Below are 21,116 nucleotides of genomic sequence, written 5' to 3'. Positions count from 1 at the left end.
TACTAGAACAAGGCCTTGTCTTTACGGGAGTGGCAAATGGCTGGTCCAGTTGTATTGAAGCAGCCAGGACTGAGATTTTGCTTCTCTGGTTGCAGTGTGGGTGAAATGTCCAGAGGCCCATAAAACTCAGAACTGCAGTGCTGCTGAGTGTGGGAGGACACGTGTTATGTGCTCACCCTTGTAGAGATTTGTGGATGTGTTGGCATTTCTTCTTTAAAACTGCAAAAGTGCCTACAAAGAACCAACCAAACAAACAAACAAAAAGACAAATAAAGGGTGAGTTAGAGAGCTGTGGGCAGGAGTCCAGTGTGGATGAATCAACAGCCTGTATTAGAGGAGAAGGTGTCTTAAACACATCCACACACAAACCAGCTGTGTCCTGACTGCAGCTCACAGGAGCCCAGCAGCAATGGCTCAGCCTTAGGACCCCATGCCGTTGTGTGAGCTACCTTTCCAGAATGTAAGTACACTGAATAATGAGAACCAACTGTCCTTTCAGTCTCTGAAATAACCCAGATTAGTAACAGACAGCACAGGACCTAGTTTTCAAAAGGGAAATGTTCAGACATTTATGTGTAAAGACGTACAGCTTCTCAGTCAAATCCCTGTCTGACTGCACATAAAACTTCCTAAGAAGTATAGCACTTTTTCCTCAGTAGTTATTTTACTTTGGGTTTGCAGAAATGTTTGAATGTAAAACAGTTTTATTATATTTATTATTGTGGCTCATTATTCTGTTTTCCTCTTTTATTTATTAATTTACTTTGTAAGAGAGGGATCTCACTCAGTGGGACAGGCTAGCCTAACACTTTCATGCTGAACCAGGTAAAAGTGCTGATCCTCCTATCTGGGTTTACTCAGTGCTAGGACTCAGGCATTGCAGGCGGGCATTGGCATGGATGGCTTCTTCTTCTCTGTCACTGGCCATGGAAGAAAAGCTTCACCTTCTAGTGTTTTAGATGTGTACTTATCTGTATTTTGTTTTGAGAATCTCTTTTTCTGAAAAAAGGAAGGAGGAGTTGGGGTCATTAAGATACATTGTAGACATGTATGATAAAAATATTATTATATTATCATTATTTTGTTTTTCAAGTCAAGGTTTCTCTGTGTAGCCCTGGCTGTCCTGGATGTCTCTCTGTGGACCATGCTGGCCTTGAACTCACAGAGATCCACCTGTCTCTCCCTCTTGAGTGCTGGAATTAAAGGTGTGTGCCACCACCGCCTGGCAGTAGACATGATGAAATTATTAAAGAATAAATAAAAACATTGTTAAAAAGCTTACCAACAATGCATTAGAAAATGATAAATGCATGTTTGTGTGCATTTTCCCCAATTTGTAATGATTTTAATCACATATAATTTGCACACTCTCACTGCACAACCAAATGAAGGCACAGCCTTATGAGCAACTGAACTTTTAAAATGATGAGAAACAACTGGGCTGCTCCGTCTTCCTGATTCTTCCATATTTTTTGGGTATTAGACTCATACTTGAACTATTACAATTTCAGTACCTAGCTCTCCCTCCTGCTGCAACCACAGAAATGGACGACGTAGGGACACCTTTGTAAGAGCCAGCCTTTAACTATGACAGGTTCAGTAACTAGTCCCTCCTCCACTACAACCACAAGCTTTATTTGTCAGAAAAAAAGCAAAATATGACACAACATGCTCCCTTTCCTCCCTTTTGTAATGATAGTGTGTGCTCTGCGCAATTGTATGTGGAAGTATGTAGTTTTCCGTTTGATTTTACAGGGTTACACTTCAGAGACTGTCTCAAGTCTTGGACTTTTCAACAGTGTGAAGACTGAGTGAGACGATGGTGACTTCTGAAACTGGACTGAATGTGTTTTGCATTGAGATGTGGTTGCAGGTCCATGTGGGAGAGGAACGTGGTCGTCTGAAGGGCCACATAGGCTCATATATTTGAAAGTTTGGTTGCCACAGGTGAAACTTCGGGAAAAATTAAGAGGTGTGGACTTGTTGAGGACATATCACTGGGGGTGGGTTCGCAGGTTGCTTTCAAATCCAGCATCAGTCCCAGATAACATTTGCATGCTCATCATCTGTCTGTCTCTCTGTCTGTCTGTCTCTCTTTCTCTCTGGCTGTCAGTCTCCCTGCCTATCTGTCTGTCTGTCTGTCTGTGTATCTATCTATCATCTATATATCTATCTGTCTGTCTGTCTGTCTGTCGGTCTGTCTGTCTGTCTGTGTATCTATCTATCTATCTATCATCTATCTATCATCTATCTATCTATCGGTCTGTCTGTCTATTTATCTATCTATCCCACCTACTTCCTACCTATCACCTATCTATCTTTCTATCTATCATCTTTTCTCTCCTCCCTCTCCCCTCCATCTGCCTCATGCCTGTGGATCAGGATGTAGCTCTTGACCACCGTTTCAGAACCGTGTCTGCCTGCTGCTGCCATGATCCCCACCATGATAGCCATGGGCGTACCCTCTGAAACCTTAAGCCTCAATAAACTGTTTCATCTCTAACTTGACTTTGTCATGGCATTCTATCCTTTTTTTTTTCTTAATGATCAAGAGAGAATGGTTTTTACCAAACATGAAGCTCATGGTGCTGGGAGTCAAAACACATGTCTCTCCCTGTACAGAATTCTCCTGCTCTCAAATCTCTACTGATGAAGGGGACCCCTGTATCAAATATGGACCTCTGAGAGGATCTGTGTTTTGGGGCACTCCTGCTCGAGAAGTTGTTCTTAGAACTGAACCACATAATCTGACCCTTAATGAATGAGTGATTCTTGAGAACTGGTGAATTCTGGAAAGATCTGAGCGTTAAATGAATCCACCATTCTTACTGCTTTTACATTGGTGTCCAAGAGCATTAAAGTCCATGTGAAAAGATGAATTATGTTCATAAGGATCCAAGGAACTCCATAGAGGAAGTTTAGCTATAAAGAAAAAATGCCAGTAACCAATCGATGAGCTCTTCCCTGGAAAAGACTGTTTCTCCTACTCCCTTTCTTCATCAGTAGTTTAGTGAGGATGGCTCGTCATAGTTCTCCTATTGACCTTGGCATGGCCATTGTTGTCCTTGTTTAGCTTATTTTCAGCAGTCAAGTTAATGAGACTGCATGGCTATAGCTTCTGACATTTCTGGGAGACACTGTCTCATAGCAAACTCCCCGATCTCCTGTCTCTTACAATCTTTCCACCCACACTGTTGCAATGTCCCCCGACCCTTAGGTGTGGGAATACTTTTCTACTGTATCCATTAGAATTGGACCCCACACCATGCCCTTTTATTGGCTGTGGTTTTTTATACTGGTCACCATACCAAACGGTCAGCTCTAAAGCATGCATACACGAAACATTATGCAAACTTAGCAGACTACTCTGAGAGATCTATATAAACATTTGCAGCAACAATTTGTGAAAAAAGGGCCATGAGTTTGGGAGAGCTAGGAGTAGTATATAGGAGTAATTGGGGGAAGAAAAGAAAGATAAATGATACGCTACAGACTCAAAAAAGAAAAGAAATAAAAGCATAGATGTTTATGATTTCTTTTTTAATCCTAAATTTACTGCTTACTCAATGGTCAAACCCCTCGCTTGTACTTTGTATGTGTGTATGTGTGTTTGTACTGTGGGCTTGTGCACACATGTGTAGGTGCATATGTAGGGAGGTTGAGGACAGGGGTCAACACTGAGTGTCCTCTTGGGTAATTTTACACCTTGTGGATTGAGATAGGTAGGATGTCTCGCTGATTGGATTGACTGGCTGGTCAACAGCCCCAGGGATCTGCCTATCTCTGTCCCACTAGCACTTGGGTTTCAAATGTGTTCAGTCAGCCCCAGCTTTTCATGTGGCTTCTGGGAAATTGAACTTAGATCCTCAAGCCTGTGTGTAAGAAGAACTTCAGGGCCCACATTATCATCCCTGCCTCTCCAGCATTCTTCTGAGTTGGGCATATGCAGTATCAAGGACTTTTGAACAGGATTAATATTTCCAAATTCTGGGCTGCTTTCTCTCTATCATTTTCTGATGGAAATGTATTTTTCAGACTCACAAATTCATGAAGTCACCTCACCTGTTGATACATGTTTGTGAGAACTGCAGAACTGCTTAGCACCAGCTATGGGGGCTGAAATATATTCTCCATCTTCCCCAGAATACGGTGACACACTTCCATAGGTGACTGGGTCCACATGTCTTTGGAGTTTATTGGGTTCCTATTGCTCACTAGTTCTGTTTCCAGACTAAAGTATTCAGCTCTCATGAGTTCAGAGTTCAGATCTTGTCTACAATGAAATAAGAAACATAAAAAAGTGGCTCTGATATCAGTTGAGTAGCTCAGAACCAGAACGAGAAAACTAAGACACTTCTTCTGAATAGAGCGTGGAATACCTTCTCATGTCTAAAATGTGTGACCGTATACCATGTTGTAAAAGAATTTTTTTTCCCTTTAGAAACACAATACATAGATGCCTACTTGCCCCTGAAAGAAAACCAACCAGAGACTAAATTATTATTGCATCATAGCCCAGCTTGGGGAATGAATGAGTTTTATTACTGTTGCTAACAGTAGAGGGGAAAGGGGTCACCTTTGAGACAGGAATGACATAAAGGCAGCTGCATCACTGAAAAGCCTACCCTTGCATGGTGACAGTTCACAGCAACTGTGACTTTGAACTTCACACACCTGCAAGCAGCTTGACCTGTTCAAGTCTTTCCTTTCCAGAGCTCAGCGGGTAGAAGTTTCGTCCCAGGAAAGTCCTTAACTGGTCCTTCTAGAAGTCAGGGAGAAACTTTCCCAGACATGAGAAGTCTCCTGAGGTTCCTGCCCCTCCTGATAGGATTGTGACAAGTCTGAGAAAAGCGCTCTACAATAAGCAGGGATCAGCAGGTAGAGTTGTTGAAAAGCCCATAGGAAACACAATGTTGATGGTATAGGCACTAAATCTCTAAGTCTGAATAGAGGTCAAAGATTTACAAGGGGAAATCTAAATTCCCATGCTTTGCCCCAAGCACAGAACTCAGTTTGTCCTTATCTGATTGTGTTGGGCTTTAGGCCAGGATCCCTCTGGTGAGGCAAGTCTTTTAGGGAAATGTCTGTGGGAACTCTGAGATGTCTGTATGCTGGGATTCTATGCAGGGGTGAGTACAGGTCTGGAGCAGTGTCAGGTCTCTGTGAGATCTCTGTACTCTCTCGGAAGACTGAGACATGCCTGGGTGACTGTGAGTTAATGTAAGGCTGGGACTCAGGAAGATATCTCTCTGTCTGTCTCTCTCTGTCTCTGTCTCTGGCACAGCAGGCACAGCAGCCCTTTCCATCTCATAGTAGTGAGAAGCACCATATTGCCACTGTCTCTGACTTTCCAGCTAACAGAAATCATGTGCCAGGCAGTATTTCTCACACGGAAAGTGATTTTACAACATAGGGGGTATTGATGGAAACACATCCTGTTCCTCACCCCTTTGCTTTCCTCCTGCCTGGGAATCAGGGTGTTGGGCTGCAAGCTTGAATTGTGAAACCTCCCTCATACTCAAAAAGGCATGAGGAGAACCTCTATGACTACAGTAGGAGCCCTCTCTTCAGTGCCCTCCCCCAACACCACTATGCTCTCTCTGCTGTGGACCCTTAACTCTCCTCAGAGCCTCCATCAGGCATTGTCTGCCTGCCCATGGCATGGATCACTCCTTTAATAAACTCCATGCCCCAAGCAGTCTATCTCAGTGTCCCTCTTGAGTCATGGGGCTGCATGGGGCCCTGATGACAATCTGCCTGCCATCTCCCCTTGTGACTGTGTATGATGTTTCAACAGGTCTTTCCATGGTATCTCTCTGGGGGACTTCTCGATAATCTGTGTGGAACTCCAAAGGATGATGCCAGGTCTCTGGAAGTCTGCATGATCTTTGTGTGTCATGAGAGGTCTTGGGGTTCTCTGGTCATCTATCTGAGGGTTCTGTGTGATATCTGAAAGGCTGGGTGATATCTCTGTGAGGGAGTGCTGTGTGGCACCCAAATGTCTCCGAGTGAAATCTATACCTTAGAAATTTCTGAGTTCTCCCTTAGTGTCATTATCAAAAGTCTCTTGGAAAACTCTGTGCAGCTTCTGAGGCTTGTGACTTTTGCATATTGTAAATTGTATCAACCATCAGAGTTTCTTTGGGGTTTTTATCAGGGCTTCAATATGGATCTTTGTAGGGTATTTCTATGTGAGTGTTTCTGAGAGTCTGAGGCCAATGTCTCTCTGTGAAGGTATACATAGAGGCCTGCGTATAGATTTCTGTGAGCATGCCTGTGGATGGCTGGGTGGGCTTCTGGGCATCTATGGAGATGCCAATGACAATCTCACTGGAAGGATCTTGATGCATCTCTGTGGACTTCTTCCAAGACCCTCACAGATCTTATTAGTCACTACTGTCTCTGACTCTGTGGTGTCTGCCGACAACTCCTGAAATCTGCCTGGATGTTTGGCTGGGTCTGTGAAGATGTTTGGAACTGTAGAACATCAGTGTGAAACACAGCCAGGGACTAATGTGTGTGGTTTCTGTGTTGGGGAAGTCTGTGAAAGTGTCTGTTTGCAGCTTTAGGGGTCTCTATCTGTGGATTTCTGTCAGGAATTCTGTAGCAACCTCCTTCTGTGGGGATCTTTGTGGAAGTCTCTATGGAGATTTGTGAGATAATGCTTTTGTACTCTGTAAAGATTTTCCACTTGTATATTGGTTTAATAAAACATTGATTGGCCAGTAGCCAGGCAGAAAGTATGGGTGGAGTAACCAGAGTAAGAATTCTGGGAAGAGGAAAGGTAGAGACACGGTCATCTCCAGAAGCAGAGGAAGCAAGATAAGAATGCCTTACTGAAAAAGGTACCAAGACACGTGGCTAAACATAGATAAGAACTATGAGGTAATTTAAGTTGTAAGACCTAGTTAGTAATAAGCCTGAGCTAATAGGCCAGACAGTTTATAGGCCTCTGTGTTTCTTTGGGACTGAACAGCAAGAGAACTGGGCAGGACAGAAAATTCTGTCTACAATGGATCTCTTTGGGGATCTCTATGTTTTGAACCATAAAGGTCTCTGGGAGTAAATTTCTGGAGTACTGGGATGTTTCTCAGTGTGGACCTATATTAGAGATTTTGTAGAGATCTCTTTGGGATCTATCAGTCAGAATTATTGTAGAGGTCTCTGTGAGATTCTCCAAGCCCAGAGCATATCCGTTATAGTTGACAGGACTGACAGTGACAGCCCCATTCTTGCTGCCTGGTCTCTTGGCATCACCATCTCTAGCTCTTGTATTGGGAGGACACCTTGGACACACTCCCAAGTTTTTGCTGGACCCAAATGTGCCTCCTGGGTTCCTGAGAGGACCCAGTAGTCCCAATCTCAGGGTCCTGTCTTCACTCTGTCTTCTGAGACAACTGTAAAGGCTTCTCTCATTGAAAGGGGCTACATCAGAAGAGGCCTATATTTTCCATATCCACTCCTACAAAGCTGCTGAGTATCACTGTAGACACTTGAGAAGTGATAGAGATTTTCTTATGTATGGTATGATTGCCATGAATGAATAAAGAAATTGCTTTGGACCCATAGTAGGACAAAACTTAGGTAGGCGTGGAAAACTAAACTGAATGCTGGCAGAAAGAAGGGTGGAGTCAGAGATAAGACACATAGCCCAGCCAGAAATGGATGCTGGAACTTTAGCCAGTAAGCTACAGTTATGTGGTCATACACAGATTAATAGAAATGGGTTAAATTAATATGTAAGAGTTAGCCCATAAGTAGCTAGACCTAATGGGACAATCAATGATTTAATTAACACAGTTTCTATGTGATCATTTTGGGGCTAAGCATCCAGGAACCTACAAGTGGCTCTCTCCTTCACAGAGAAGTGTGCTGGAACAGGCCCCATGTTCATGTCCTCTACCTTCGTGGGACCTTCTGGAATAAACTTTTCTACCAGGGGATACATGATGTTGCTGGAACTGTTTTCTGGTTGCCTTCTGTGAGGAGCAGTAGAGGCCTCCCTGGGAATTGGCTGCTCTTGTGTTCAGGTACCTAACTTGATTCTTATAAAAAAAAAAAAAGAGCTTGGGGAGTGCTGAGGAGTTCCATCTGGACTGATGAGTGAGTGTGTGCTATCCCGGGGCAGCCTGTCCCAGAAGAGAGCACAACCCCCCTTCCCAAGCTCCTGCTGCAGGACTGTCTTTCTTACACATGACCCAGCCGCCCCTCCCCCCAAGCCTGCCTTGTTGTCTACAAGGTCCTTGGCTCAGGAACAGTTTTCTGCTCCTGCACTAAAGCTACCCATCCAGAGGGGTGAGTGCCTGCCTACCAGGCAGGCCTGAAGGTCACCAGCAAGGGAGTGCAGGCACCTTCAGCTTATGCGGAAGGGTCTCCTGTATTCTACTCGACCCCACCCTGCCCCCCATGTTCGCCCTTTTGTCCTCGGTGTCTTTGGGCTACCAGGCATCCTTGTTTCAGTGCTGAAGAGTTTTATCCTAACGAGCTATCCACCCAGAGGTGGATACCAGGCATCCCTGTTTCTGTGCTGAGAAGTTCCATCCAGACAGGAACAGTTCCTTCTTCTACACTGAGGATATCCAACCAGAGAGTCAGTCACAGCAAAGACTAGACCAAGACACCATGCCTCTCCTGGCTCTATTTGAAGGAAGAGATGGGCAGATGCCTATGCAAGAATTCCTCCAAGAACCTGAAAGGCAACATGACATCACCAGAATCCAGGGATCCCGAAACAAGAAGAATTGAACACCCTACTCCAGAAGAAATAGAAGAAATCAACTTTAAATGGAACGATATGAAAATAATAGAGGACCTTAAACAGGAGGCTAGAAACTTCCATAAAGAAATAGAGATGACAAACAAAATGGTAGAGTAAATAAATAAATCTCTCAAAGATACTCAAGAAAACCAAGAGAAACAAGAAAAAAGCAAACAAATGGGTAAGGGAAATGGTTCAAGACTTGAAGAATGAAATGGAGGTAATGAAGAAAACACAAACCGAGGGAAGGCTGGAGATGGAAAATCTGGGAAAATGAACAAGAACTACAGAGACAAGTATTACAAACAGAATACAAGAGATAGAAGAAAGAATCTCAGATACTGAAGATACCACAGAGAAAATAAATGCACTAATCAAAGAAAACAGCAAATCCAACAAATTCTCATCACAAAACATTCAGGAAATCTGGGACACAATAAAAAGACCAAACTTAAGAATAATAGGGGTAGAAGAAGGAGAAGAAGTACAGCTCAACGGTCCAGAAAATATATTTAATAAAATTATAGAAGAGAACTTTCCCAACCTAAAGAAAGATATTCATATGAAGGTTCAAGAAGCATACAGAACACCGAATAGACTGGATCAAAAAAAAAATCTCCTTGCCAGATAATAATCAAAACACAAAACATACAGAATAAAGAAAGAATATTAAGAGCTGCAAAGGAAAAAGGTAAACCTATCAGACTTACACCTGACTTCTCTATGGAAACCATGAATGCCAGAAGGTCCTGGATAGATGTATTTCAGAAACTAAGAGACCATGGATGCAAGCCCAGACTACTATACCCAGCCAAGCTTTCATTCACTATAAATGGAGAAAACAAAATTTTCCAGGATAAAAACAAATTTAAGCAATATGTAGCCACAAATCCAGCTTTACAGAAAGTAATAGAAGGAAAATCACAACCCAAGGAGTCCAACAATGCCCATAATAACTCAGACATCTAACGACCCTTCACCAGCACAACTCGAAGAAGGGAAACACACAAATTCTACCACCAAAAAAAAAATACTGAAGTTAACAACCATTGGCCATTAATATCACTTAATATCAATGGACTCAACTCACCTATAAAAAGGCACAGGCTAAGAAATTGGATACTAAAACAGGATCCAACATTCTGCTGTTTATAAGAAACACACCTCAACCACAAAGACAGACATCTACTCAGAGTAAAGGGCTGGGAAAAGGTTTATCAAGCAAATGGACCTAAGAAACAAGCAGGTGCGGCCATACTAATTTCTAATAAAGTTGACTTCAAACTAAAATCAATCAGAAGAGATGGAGAGGGACATTTTATAGTCATAACAGGAACAATTCAGGAGGATGAAGTCTCAATCCTGACTATCTATGCCCCTAATATAAAAGCACCCACTTATGAAAAAGAAACATTACTAAAACTCAAGGCAGTCATCAAACGACACACACTAATAGTAGGAGACTTCAACACTCCTCTCTCACCACCAATGGACAGGTCAATCAGACAGAAACCTAACAGAGAAATAAGAGAATTAATGGAGGTAATGAATCAAATGGACTTAACAGACATCTATAGAACATTCCACCCAAATAGGAAAGAATATACCTTCTTCTCTGCAGCTCATGGAACCTCCTCGAAAATTGACCACATACTCGATAACAAAGCAAATTTCCACAGTTACAAAAAAATATTAGTAACCACTTGTGTCTTATTGGATCACGATGGATTAAAGTTAGAATTCAACAATAATGCTACCCCCAGAAAGTATACAACCTCGTGGAAACTGGACAGTCAACTACTGAACCACACCTGGATCAAGGAAGAAATAAAGAAAGAAATCAAAGTCTTTCTTGAATTTAATGAAAATAAAGACTCAACATACTCAAACCTATGGGACATTATGAAAGCAGTGCTAAGAGGAAAGTTCATAGCACTAAGTGCCCACTTAAAGAAAGCGGAGAAAGCACACATTGGAGACTTAACAGCCCACCTGAAAGCTCTAGAAAAAAAAGAAGAAGAATCACCTAGGAGAAGTAGAAGACTGGAAATAATCAAACTGAGGGCTGAAATCAACAAAATAGAAACACAGAAAACAATCCAAAGAATCAATGAAATGAAAAGCTGGTTCTTGGAGAAAATCAACAAGACTGAAAAACCTCTATCCAAACTAATCAAACGGCAGAAAGAGAATATGCAAATTAACATGATCAGAAATAAAAAGGGGGACATAACCACAGAAACAAAGGAAATTCAGAGAAACATTAGATCTTACTACAAAAGCCTATATGCCACAAAATTGGAAAACATAAAAGAAATGGACATTATTTTTAAGATAAGTACCATATACCAAAGCTAAACCAGGACCAGGTGAACAATCTAAATAGACCTGTTAGTCACGAAGAATTAGAAGTTGTTATCAAAAACCTCCCTACCAAAAGAAGCCCAGGTCCAGATGGTTTCAATGCAGAATTCTACCAGAACTTCCAAGAAGACCTAATACCTATACTCCTTAATGTATTTCACAATATAGAAACAGAAGAGTCATTGCCAAATTCCTTTTATGAAGCTAAGTTACCCTGATACCAAAACCACACAAAGACTCAACCAAGAAAGAGAATTACAGGCCAATCTCACTAATGAACATCGACACGAAAATCCTAAATAAAATACTGGCAAACCGAATCCAAGAACACATTAGAAAAATTATCCATTATGGTCAAGTAGGCTTCATCCCAGAGATGCAGGACTGGTTCAACATATGAAAATCTATCAATGTAATTCATCATATAAATAAACTGAAAGAAAAAACCATATGATCATTTCAGTAGATGCTGAAAAAGCATTTGACAAAATTCAACATCTCTTTATGATAAAGGTCTTGGAGAGATTAGGGATACAAGGGTCATACTTAAATATAATAAAAGCTATTTACAGCAAGCCAACAACTAACATTAAATTAAACGGAGAAAAACTCAAAGCTATCCCACTAAAATCAGGAACATGACAAGGTTGTCTACTCTCTCCATACCTCTTCAATATAGTGCTTGAAGTTCTAGCAATAGCAATAAGAAACATAAGGGGATCAAGGGAATTCATATTGGAAAGGAAGAAGTTAAACTTTCGTTATTTGCAGATGATATGATAGTGTACATAAGTGACCCCAAAAACTCCACCAAAGAACTCCTACAGCTGATAAACACCTTTAGTAATGTGGCAGGATACAAGATCAACTCCAAAAAATCAGTTGCCCTCCTATACACAAAGGATAAGGAAGCAGAGAGGGAAATTAGAAAAGCATCACCTTTCACAATAGCCACAAACAGCATAAAATATCTTGGGGTAACTCTAACCAAGGAAGTGAAGGATCTATTTGACAAGAACTTTAAGTCTTTGAAGAAAGAAATTGAGGAGGCTACCAGAAAATGGAAGGACCTCCCTTGCTCTTGGATTGAGAGGACTAACATAGTAAAAATGGCAATTCTACCAAGGGCAATTTATAGATTCAATGCAATCCTCATCAAGGTCCCATCAAAATTCTTCACAGATCTTGAGAGGACAATAATCAACTTTATATGGAAAAACAAAAAACCCAGGATAGCCAAAACTATCTTATACAATAAAGGAATTTCTGGAGGCATTACCATCCCTGACTTCAAACTCTATTACAGAGCTACAGTATTGAAAACAGCTTGGTATTAGCATAAAAACAGAGAAGTCGACCAATGGAATCGAATAGAAGACCCAGATTTTAACCCTCAATCCTATGAACACCTGATTTTCGATAAAGGAGCTAAAAGTTTACAGTGGAAGAAAGAAAGCATCTTCAACAAATGGTGCAGGCATAACTGGATGTCAACTTGTAGAAGAATGAAAATAGATCCATATCTATCACCATGCACAAAACTCAAGTCCAAATGGATCAAAGACCTCAATATCAATCTGAACACACTGAACCTGATAGAAGAGAAAGTTGGAAGTACTCTACAACATATATGCACAGGAGATCACTTTCTACTTATAACCCCAGCAGCACAGACATTAAGGGCAACATTGAATAAATGGGACCTCCTGAAACTGAGAAGCTTCTGTAAAGCAAAGAACACTGTCAGTAAGACAAAAAGGCAACCCACTGACTGGGAGAAGATCTTCACCAACCCTACAACAGACAAAGGTCTGATCTCCAAAATATATAAAGAACTCAAGAAACTAGACTTTAAAATGCAAAAATGGGAACTTGGGCATGGTGTGGGATGGGGGTAAGGGGAAATGGAAAGAAAAAAGTGAGAAGGGGAGGATGGGGGGAACTTGGGGGGAATGGAATGGTTGGGATAAAGGAAGGGTGGATATGGGAGCAGGGAAGTATATATCCTAATTAAGGGAGCCATCTTAGGGTTGGCAATAAACTTGACTCTAGAAAGGCTCCCAGGTGTCCAGGGAGATGTCCCCCATTAGTTCCTTGGGCAGTTGAGGAGAGGGAGCCTGAAATGGCCCTATCCTATAGCCATACTGATGAATATCTTGCATATCATCATAGAACCTTCATCTGGAGATGGATGGAGATAGAGACAGAGACCCACATTGGAGCACTGGACAGAGCTCTCAAGGTCCAAATGAGGAGCAGAAGGAGGGGCAACACAAGCAAGGAACACAGGACCACGAGGGGTCCACCCACTCACTGTGACAGTGGGGCTGATCTATTGGGAGCTCACCAAGGCCAGCTGGACTGGGACTGAATAAGCATGGGATAAAACCGGACTCTCTGGACATGGCAAACAATGAGGGCTGATGAGAAGCCAAGGACAATGGCACTGGGTTTTGATCCTACTGCATGAACTGGCTTTGTGGGAGCCTAGGCTGTTTGGATGCTCACCTTCCTGGACCTGGATGGAATGGGGAGGACCTTGGACTTCCCAAATGGCAGGGAATCCGGCCTGTTCTTAAGGCTGGAGAGGGAGGGGGAAAAGAGTGAGGGGAGGGGGAGAGGGGTGGGGGGAGGGGGAGAAGAGGGGAGGAGGGGGAGGGAAATGGAGGCGGGAGGAGGCAGAAATGTTTTCAACAAAAAAAAAATTAAAAACAAAAGAGCTTGGGGCACAGAAACCTTGAAAGGTAGCTGAGTGATACGCATGAAAGGAACCATTTGGGTGGCCCAGAGATCTAGAGAGCACCTGCACTTTGGACAAGTCTCTGCTACTGTGTGAACCAGCACTATGAGGTGGCCTGCTCTGCTGGGCTCATGGGAAGGCAAGGGCTGGATCCTAGAATGACTTGCTGTGTGACCATAGTGCATCCCCTCAACACTTTTCAGGTGTCTTCCTTCCCATGGGGAGTAATTGTGGCACAACATGTGCATGCAAAAGCACCAGGCAGTGAGGAAAATTCATAATTCCTAACTTCTGGCCTTTCACCAGTTCTTCTCTATAACTGAGAAGTTAAGAACATGCAGATTCCTAGACGTGCTATTGGGAAGCTAATCTTCCATCCTTGCGGGATTTGTCAAGTCCTTTAAAGCTAAAGGGCTCCTCCAGTCCATGGTGAAGAGCCTGGACTGAGGCTAAGGTGTTTGGCTCAGACCCCAATGTCAGCAGTCTGTACTGGAAGGGCAGTACATACAGGCAAACTTCTAGGGTATTCTCACATTATGGGACCTCTTGCCTTGGCTCTAAGCCTTTTATTTTCTACCACCTCCATGGGCTCATCCTGCCCACAGTCAGATGGGTACTGTATATAGAGTGGATCAGATGCAATGGCAAATGACTAGGGCTCATGGGAAACACAGAAACCACTCTGAAGCTGCCAGCCTCATGAAAAGTTGTCTCTTGCATGTTGGACACCATGTTGGCATTGTGGGTAGACATAGGACAGGGTGACACTGCTTTGCCATCCAGGATGAGCTGGGAGGGTCTAGAGAACTCGGCCTAATGTTAGCAGTCTCCAATGAGGTGAGTAGGGGGTCCCTAAGATCCCTAGGTCATTTATTTCTTGGTAGGATATCCAGAAGTTATGATTCTCCTGCTTTGAATTCAAAGATGCCCCATTACCATCCACATGACTGTGCCTACTTTGTGACTTGGGTAGACACTGGTCTGTCTCTCTGGTGCCTCTGTCCACAGATTCTTCACAAAGCTAAGGAGAAACACATGGTGAGCTGACCCTAAGGGTGGGATCTTACTTGCTTGACTTAACACACACACACACACACACACACACACACACACATCCTAAAAACTTTTGTTTCCATAATTACAGTATTACTGACTCTGACTACAGTGATGGAGTTAGGAGATGGTTCTGTCCTCTCTTCAGGGAGTCACATCCTCTCCTGGAGCAGTACTCTAAGGGGGACCAGATACAGACATTTCTCTGTGGCCTAGCATGCAGATACAACTTCAAGATAAAACATACTCAGAGGAAGTGATGTATAAAAGTTTATTTTACCTTGGGGAAAGCATTTGGTTTCTAGGTTATATATTTCGGTAGAGACAGTGCCTTGGACAGTGGACAAGCATCTTTGGGACCTGTGGAACCTGGGCTCTGCACTGATAGGGGCTGGAAACCTGGGCCTGGATGTTTCCACAGGTCATCCCTTTGTCCTGGGCAGGTTTCCTGTGTAAGTTGTGGTTTGCTTGATGAACTGTGCTGTTTCCTTGGTTTTTCTTTGATTCTTTCATTGGAATCCTATTGTGGGATCCAGGCCTACTCACAGGACTTGGGGAAACACAGCTATTGTGAACCCCCAATTTCTTCTTTAGGATCTGTCCAACACTGGTCATGAAGTTTTGTCCTTCAGCGACTGGCATGAAGAGTTGGCCTGTGACTGATGGTTGACTTTGGGTCATTGGTAGTAACCCCTTGCATTTTTGCCTAGAGGTTTCTTCCTCTTTGTATTTGGGAGTTAAAATCGACTGCACAAAGCTTCTTATTTTGTCCACGAACTTCTCATTAGTTGACCTGTGGCCTTGAACAGACTTGGTCCCTTTAACTTTTATGTCCTCCTGCCTTGGCTTTCTAGATGTATACTTTTTTTTGTTTGTAACAGAGATGTGGCTATTCTGTTGTTCCTCTGGTTTGGAATTCTTGGGGACAGGGTACCTGTCCTTGAAGGGTGACTTGATTTCAGTGGACGCAACCTTAAAGCTGGCCTGGGAGGCCCTGGATACCAGGCTCTCTGCAGCAAGCAGAACCTCAGGGACCCAGTCTAGGCAGTACTCGCCAATGGCACACTCCTGCAGGCCAATGCCAGCAGCTGAACAGTGAGGTGTGCTCCGGCCCGAGTCTTCTGACTCCTGGGAAAAGCTTTCAAAAGGGGATGATAGACTCCCGCTAGTCTCCAGGAATTCATTGATTTCAATATTACCCAACTCTACAGTTTCCAAGGGGATTATCCAGTAATAGGGCTCTTCCTCCTCTGTCTCCACCAACTCCCTGATATTCCTGCTATTTGAGGACTGGGAAGGTATACTGAACTCCCGAAAAGATGTCACATTGCCCCGCTGGATGACTGTAGGGGCATCAAAGGGCCCAAAGTTGGTAGCAGCTGGAGCTTCTCTCACGTATTCTACCTGGAGAACAGAAGGACACTTCTGTGTGGATTGAGATTCCATGGTGGAAGTTTTTGTCCATTCTTTCTCTGGGTCCTTCTGGCAGGGTTCTCCCAGGGCACCGGCCATTTGGATAGTAGAGTTGTCTCTAGATTCCCAGGGCAGAGAGGCATTAGAGGGCTGTGGAAAGGGCAAAGTTGTAGTTGCCTTCATATTTAAAACACGTATGGTCTTGAGGACTCTGAGGAGCAGCCTCCATTTGTGCCTCACCAGGCGTCTTGTCACATGTCCTTCTAATACCTTCTGAATGCCCAGATCTACGATGAAAGTCTCATTATTAGTTTTCTTGCTATTGGTTGAATCATGGAAGGATGGTTTTTTCCAAGTCTCCATAGTTGGCTTTGAGATTTCACAACAGGTTCCCGTGGGCAACATAGTATCCTTTGTTTGTATCCATTCATCATATCTACGGGTGCCTTCTAGCTCTTCCTTTCCTGGCCCCACCATGGAAACACTTGGCACAACACTTCTTGGGTGTCTATTGTGGGAAGTTTCCTCCTCGGTCTCACAGATGGTCTCAAGAACTTCTAGGCTCCTGTAGAGAGGTTTTCTCAGAGCTCTTTGCAGACGTTTTGTCAGATCCTGGTGTTGGTTCCTCCGTGGATGGAATTTCTCTGGACCATTTGATGACACACTCTGTGGGTGCTGACTACTTTCATTTGCCAGTGCCAAGGGGCATGAAGTCCTGTGATTCAGTTGTGCCTGATCCAGGTCCAGAGATAGCTGGGCTTTGTGACGGCATTGACGTTGTTGTTGCTTGAATGTCTTTTTAGTGTCTTTTTCCATCTGCTGCCAGAGTTCGACGCTAATGAATTCCCCCTGTGAGTCCCATCTGTTGGAAGTGTGTTGATGAAATTCTTCCTGTGATTCATTGACCGTGACTGGTAAATCACGCATACTTTCTTGGGGTTTCTTTAAAAAGTGGCGCTCTAGGTGTTCAACAGCAGATGGGACAATAACTTGGGTTCCTGGGGGTGTTGGGCAAGGAGCCCCATCATCCTTAATTGGAGCTGAATCACATGGTAGCTTAGAGAGAGGGGATGGGTCACAGGCCTGGGTTTGGAGTCTAGTCTCTGGTGGAGATTTGGACCGGGAAAACTTTGGAGTCATAGGTTGGGATTTGACCGAGTGATGAAGCAAGGGCTGTGGAGAACAGAGCTGTGGAGGGTCGTTAGTCTGATCTTGTAAGGGGCTGTAAGCAGAGCTTCCATTAAACAAGATTGAGGGGCGATGGAGTCGAGCCCCTTCCATTCTGACATTGGCCACAAGGGACTCACTGTGGAGAATGGGGTGCCCCCAGAAAAGCTGGTTATATGTCTCTTTTAAATTGTTGCCTAAGACCTTCTGGTGAGGCAAAAACTGTTCAGATTTGCAGTTTTTGCTCCAGAAGAGGCGTGAGGTGATGTTGTCCTGCTTGCTGCCCCAGGAGTGCAGCAAGCATAGGTCAGATCTTTCTTTTTCTTTTTCCTTTCGAAATTTTAGTTGGACTCTTTTGCTTATTTGAGCTTCCAGCATATCCAGCATGTCACAGTTGATGAAAGAGGGCTCCCCAGCCTCTATCAGACAGTCTGTGGGGCCTGTCCTGAACGAGGGCTCGTGGATGGTGAGCAAAAGATCCCCTTGCAAGGACTCATCACGTGTTAGGTTTGAGTGGTATGAGGTTGTGGAAGCTACATGATATCTGAAAGGGTCTGAGATATGCCTGCTTACATGGTCAAGGCCTTGAGTGGTTGAGGCAGGCCTGCTTAAGTGGTCAAGGCCTGGGTTAGTAAAGGTAGGCCTGCTTAAGTGGACAAGGCCTGGGGTGGTTGAGGTAGGCCTGCTTATGTGGTTAAGGCCTGCAGTGGTTGTGGTAGGCCTGTTTAAGTGGTGATGGCCTGAAGTGGTAGAGGTAGGCCTGCTTAAATAGTCAAAGCCTGGAGTGGTTGAAGTAGGCCTGTTAGAGTAGTTAAGACCTGGGATGGCTGAGGTAGGCCTCCTTGAGAGGTTAAGCCCTGGGGTAGTTGGCATGGGAGAAGACAAACCTTGCAGAGGTGTGCTCTGTGAGGTCGCCAGGACTTTCCACTCAGACTCAGGAGCTGCCATGCTGGTATCTGGCATGGGTGGAGGACAAGCCACAGGATCCAGAGGATGAGATGGGTAGGAAGGTGCCCATTGTTGTGGTGGTGAATGGCGTCTTCCAGTTGTCAACGTCTCTGGTGGCCACGAGGCACTCACAGAGGACTGTGGCTCAATCGATGACGACTTCAGCAGGACAGGAGACAAGGGCTTAGAATCTTGAAGCAACAGGTGTTCATTGCGAGGAGCAGAGGAAGTCTCTAGAGACGAACTAGTAGCCACAGACTCCTCTGTGAGCTGCCTAGGTGGCAGGTGGACTTTGGCAGCATCTGGTTTGAATGCTTCACCTGAGGCATCTTGTCCTAAGTCCTGGCAAATGCTGATCGTATTAACAAGCCTCTCCTGCATGCTGTAAGAGACAGGAGATGTGATTGCAGCCAGGACCTCATGGGGCCAGGCTGTGGGGCAAGATGAATGAGGAAGGACACTCCCAGCCCATCACAACCACCGTGCCACACTCTGCTCTTTTATAAGACCTTGAGCTCTTAACTTCCAGGGCTGTACTCATATCCCACCCATCCAGAAGGCCCCTGTTTCCAGGATAACTCATGCCCTGGTCAGGAGAGATCACATAGCAGGAAATAGGGGTGAGCCAGAGAAAATTGGACATCGCTCACCTGTGCGGAAGTAAACCCAGTACCTTGTCCTCCTTAGTTTTCTTCCTGCTGCCTCTGTAAGCTGGAAATGGAGACTGAGTTATTGGTGGGTATAGGAGGGACAGGGTATCTTACCAGAGACTGAGTGAACTGTCTTTTCTGTAGAAATTAAAAGTTAAACAGGAACTCAGTCATCTGTGAGCAAGCTGGGAGCCCAAATGCATGGAGAGCAAGGTGCATGTTGGGTAGGACAATGCCATGAACCAGGCACATCCACTTCTACTGACCTCCATAGTTGTCATTATCTCCCTGTGCAGTGGAGGGGCAGGACCAGCGCTCTGAAAGAGGAAAATGTCTCAGAGGCAAACAACCAGATTACCTCCAAATCAGAGAGCCTGGCGCCACTTCATCCCTTGGCCCCATTTCCTCCCACACCTTCCCTCCTCAGGCAGTACCCAGTCCTGGCTGTCCATAGCTTCATTCTAAGCACAGAACCTGGGAAATGTCTTCAATTCTGGGTTCTTGGCCAGGAGCTGCCTCTAAAGGGTCCTGCAACTCATTAGTGTAATCACGGGCAGAGGGGCTGAAGTTGCCTCTCCAGGGGAAGGAAGTAGCCTACCTTTCATGGTCCTGATTTTCTTCCTGACTTTGCTGGTTTTGCTCTTCACCACCTGACAGAGAGAGACAGCACCTGTTGCCCATTCATGGGTCTATAATGTGGACAAACGTGTGGTTTTTCTCTCGGAAAACTCAAATGGGGGCTGTGAGATCCACCATGGATGTCACTGATCAAAGTTCTGTTGAAGAAACAGAGGCTCAGCTCTGAACTACCAGCAGTCACTTCCTAATGTCCTGGGAGGGGGGTCTTTTCCCCCTTCATATCAGCTAGATCAAACCTATAAGCATACATTTTACAGGGGGACATAGAAACCATCGCTCAGAACCTTTTCTTTCTCAGAGGTCCCTAACCAACCAAGGAACACTGCCCCGACCCACCAAGTCACAAGGCCTCTCCTAGGTATGATGGTCTGAGTGCAGACACCATGTAGCCCACTCTTCCCTCTGCCCTACCTGCCAGTTCTCAAGAGGATGGGGTCTGGCTCTTGGCTGAGATCCCCTGTCAGCCACCTCCCTATCTGATTTGGAAAGGGAAGTCTGGAGAGAGAAGAAACTGTTCTTCCTTGCTTTGGGCCTAAGGCATACTTACCCTCTTGGTGGTGGTGTTTTCTGCTGGTAGAGGTGAGGGTGAGTCAAGTGGGAGGAGGGGTAATATTAGGAGGAAGAGCCCCAGCCCACACACAAAGGCAAAGATCATGTCCATTGCCCAAGTGGTGGAGCTGGGGGTCAGCCATGAAGGATCAACGCTTTCCAAAAGACAGAGAAAATTCTCCATCTGGATCTTCATCTCAGGTAACTGAACTCTGAGAGTTCTCTCTGGGAGTTGGAAGCTGGGCCAGGCATGCATCACAGAGGGCCTGTCTCCCTGTCACAAAGGACTCCTGAGTGTGGGGGAGGGGCTTGGAAGAGCTGACCAGTTACTCCCTGTTCTCCAGGCTTCACATGGGCTCCATCCTCCACAGCCTTTTTCGTATGTTTCTAATTCCATCTGCACACTATTTCAGAAATAGACTCTTGTCTATTTTCTCTTCCTATCCTACCCCCAGAGAAAGGCTTGTCCATGTTCTTGTCCAAGCCACCTCAGGTCACATACTTCCTCCAAAAGGCCCCACCTCCTAATCTCTTCCAAAGTTCTACAATTGGAGACCAAGCACTCAAATACATGAGCCTGTGGGGTTGATTCCACCCACCACGGTCAATTCTCTGGCCCTCCATAGGTTTGTAGCAATGTCATAAACAGAATTCACTTCATCAAAGTTCAGAAGTCTGTCAAAGTCAAAAATCTCTTCTGAGACTCAAGTCAATCTCTTATCTGTAACCTAATATAAAAGTAAAACTAATATTGCCTTTTTCAACAGACAATGTCACATAAAATATATTTCCATTCCTTGAGAAAGGAAAAAGGGTGTCATGAGGAAATACTGGA

At 44.3% G+C, this 21,116-nt stretch overlaps 1 protein-coding gene across 1 annotated transcript; it reads right to left on the bottom strand.

The window, feature by feature from the left end:
• Positions 1–15,221: 15,221 nt before the first annotated feature.
• Positions 15,222–18,824, bottom strand: LOC121451364 (putative spermatogenesis-associated protein 31C1). Its single transcript, XM_041656827.1, has one exon. It carries the CDS (start codon positions 18,822–18,824, stop codon positions 15,222–15,224), a length of 3,603 nt encoding a protein of 1,200 aa, XP_041512761.1.
• Positions 18,825–21,116: the final 2,292 nt, after the last annotated feature.

Source organism: Microtus oregoni, unplaced genomic scaffold, assembly GCF_018167655.1.
Source record: "Microtus oregoni isolate MIOR12 unplaced genomic scaffold, Mior012 000008F_ref0000371, whole genome shotgun sequence".
NCBI lineage: Eukaryota > Metazoa > Chordata > Mammalia > Rodentia > Cricetidae > Microtus > Microtus oregoni.
Note: the sequence above shows the minus strand (reverse complement) of the source record. Positions and strands in the feature narration are given on the sequence as shown.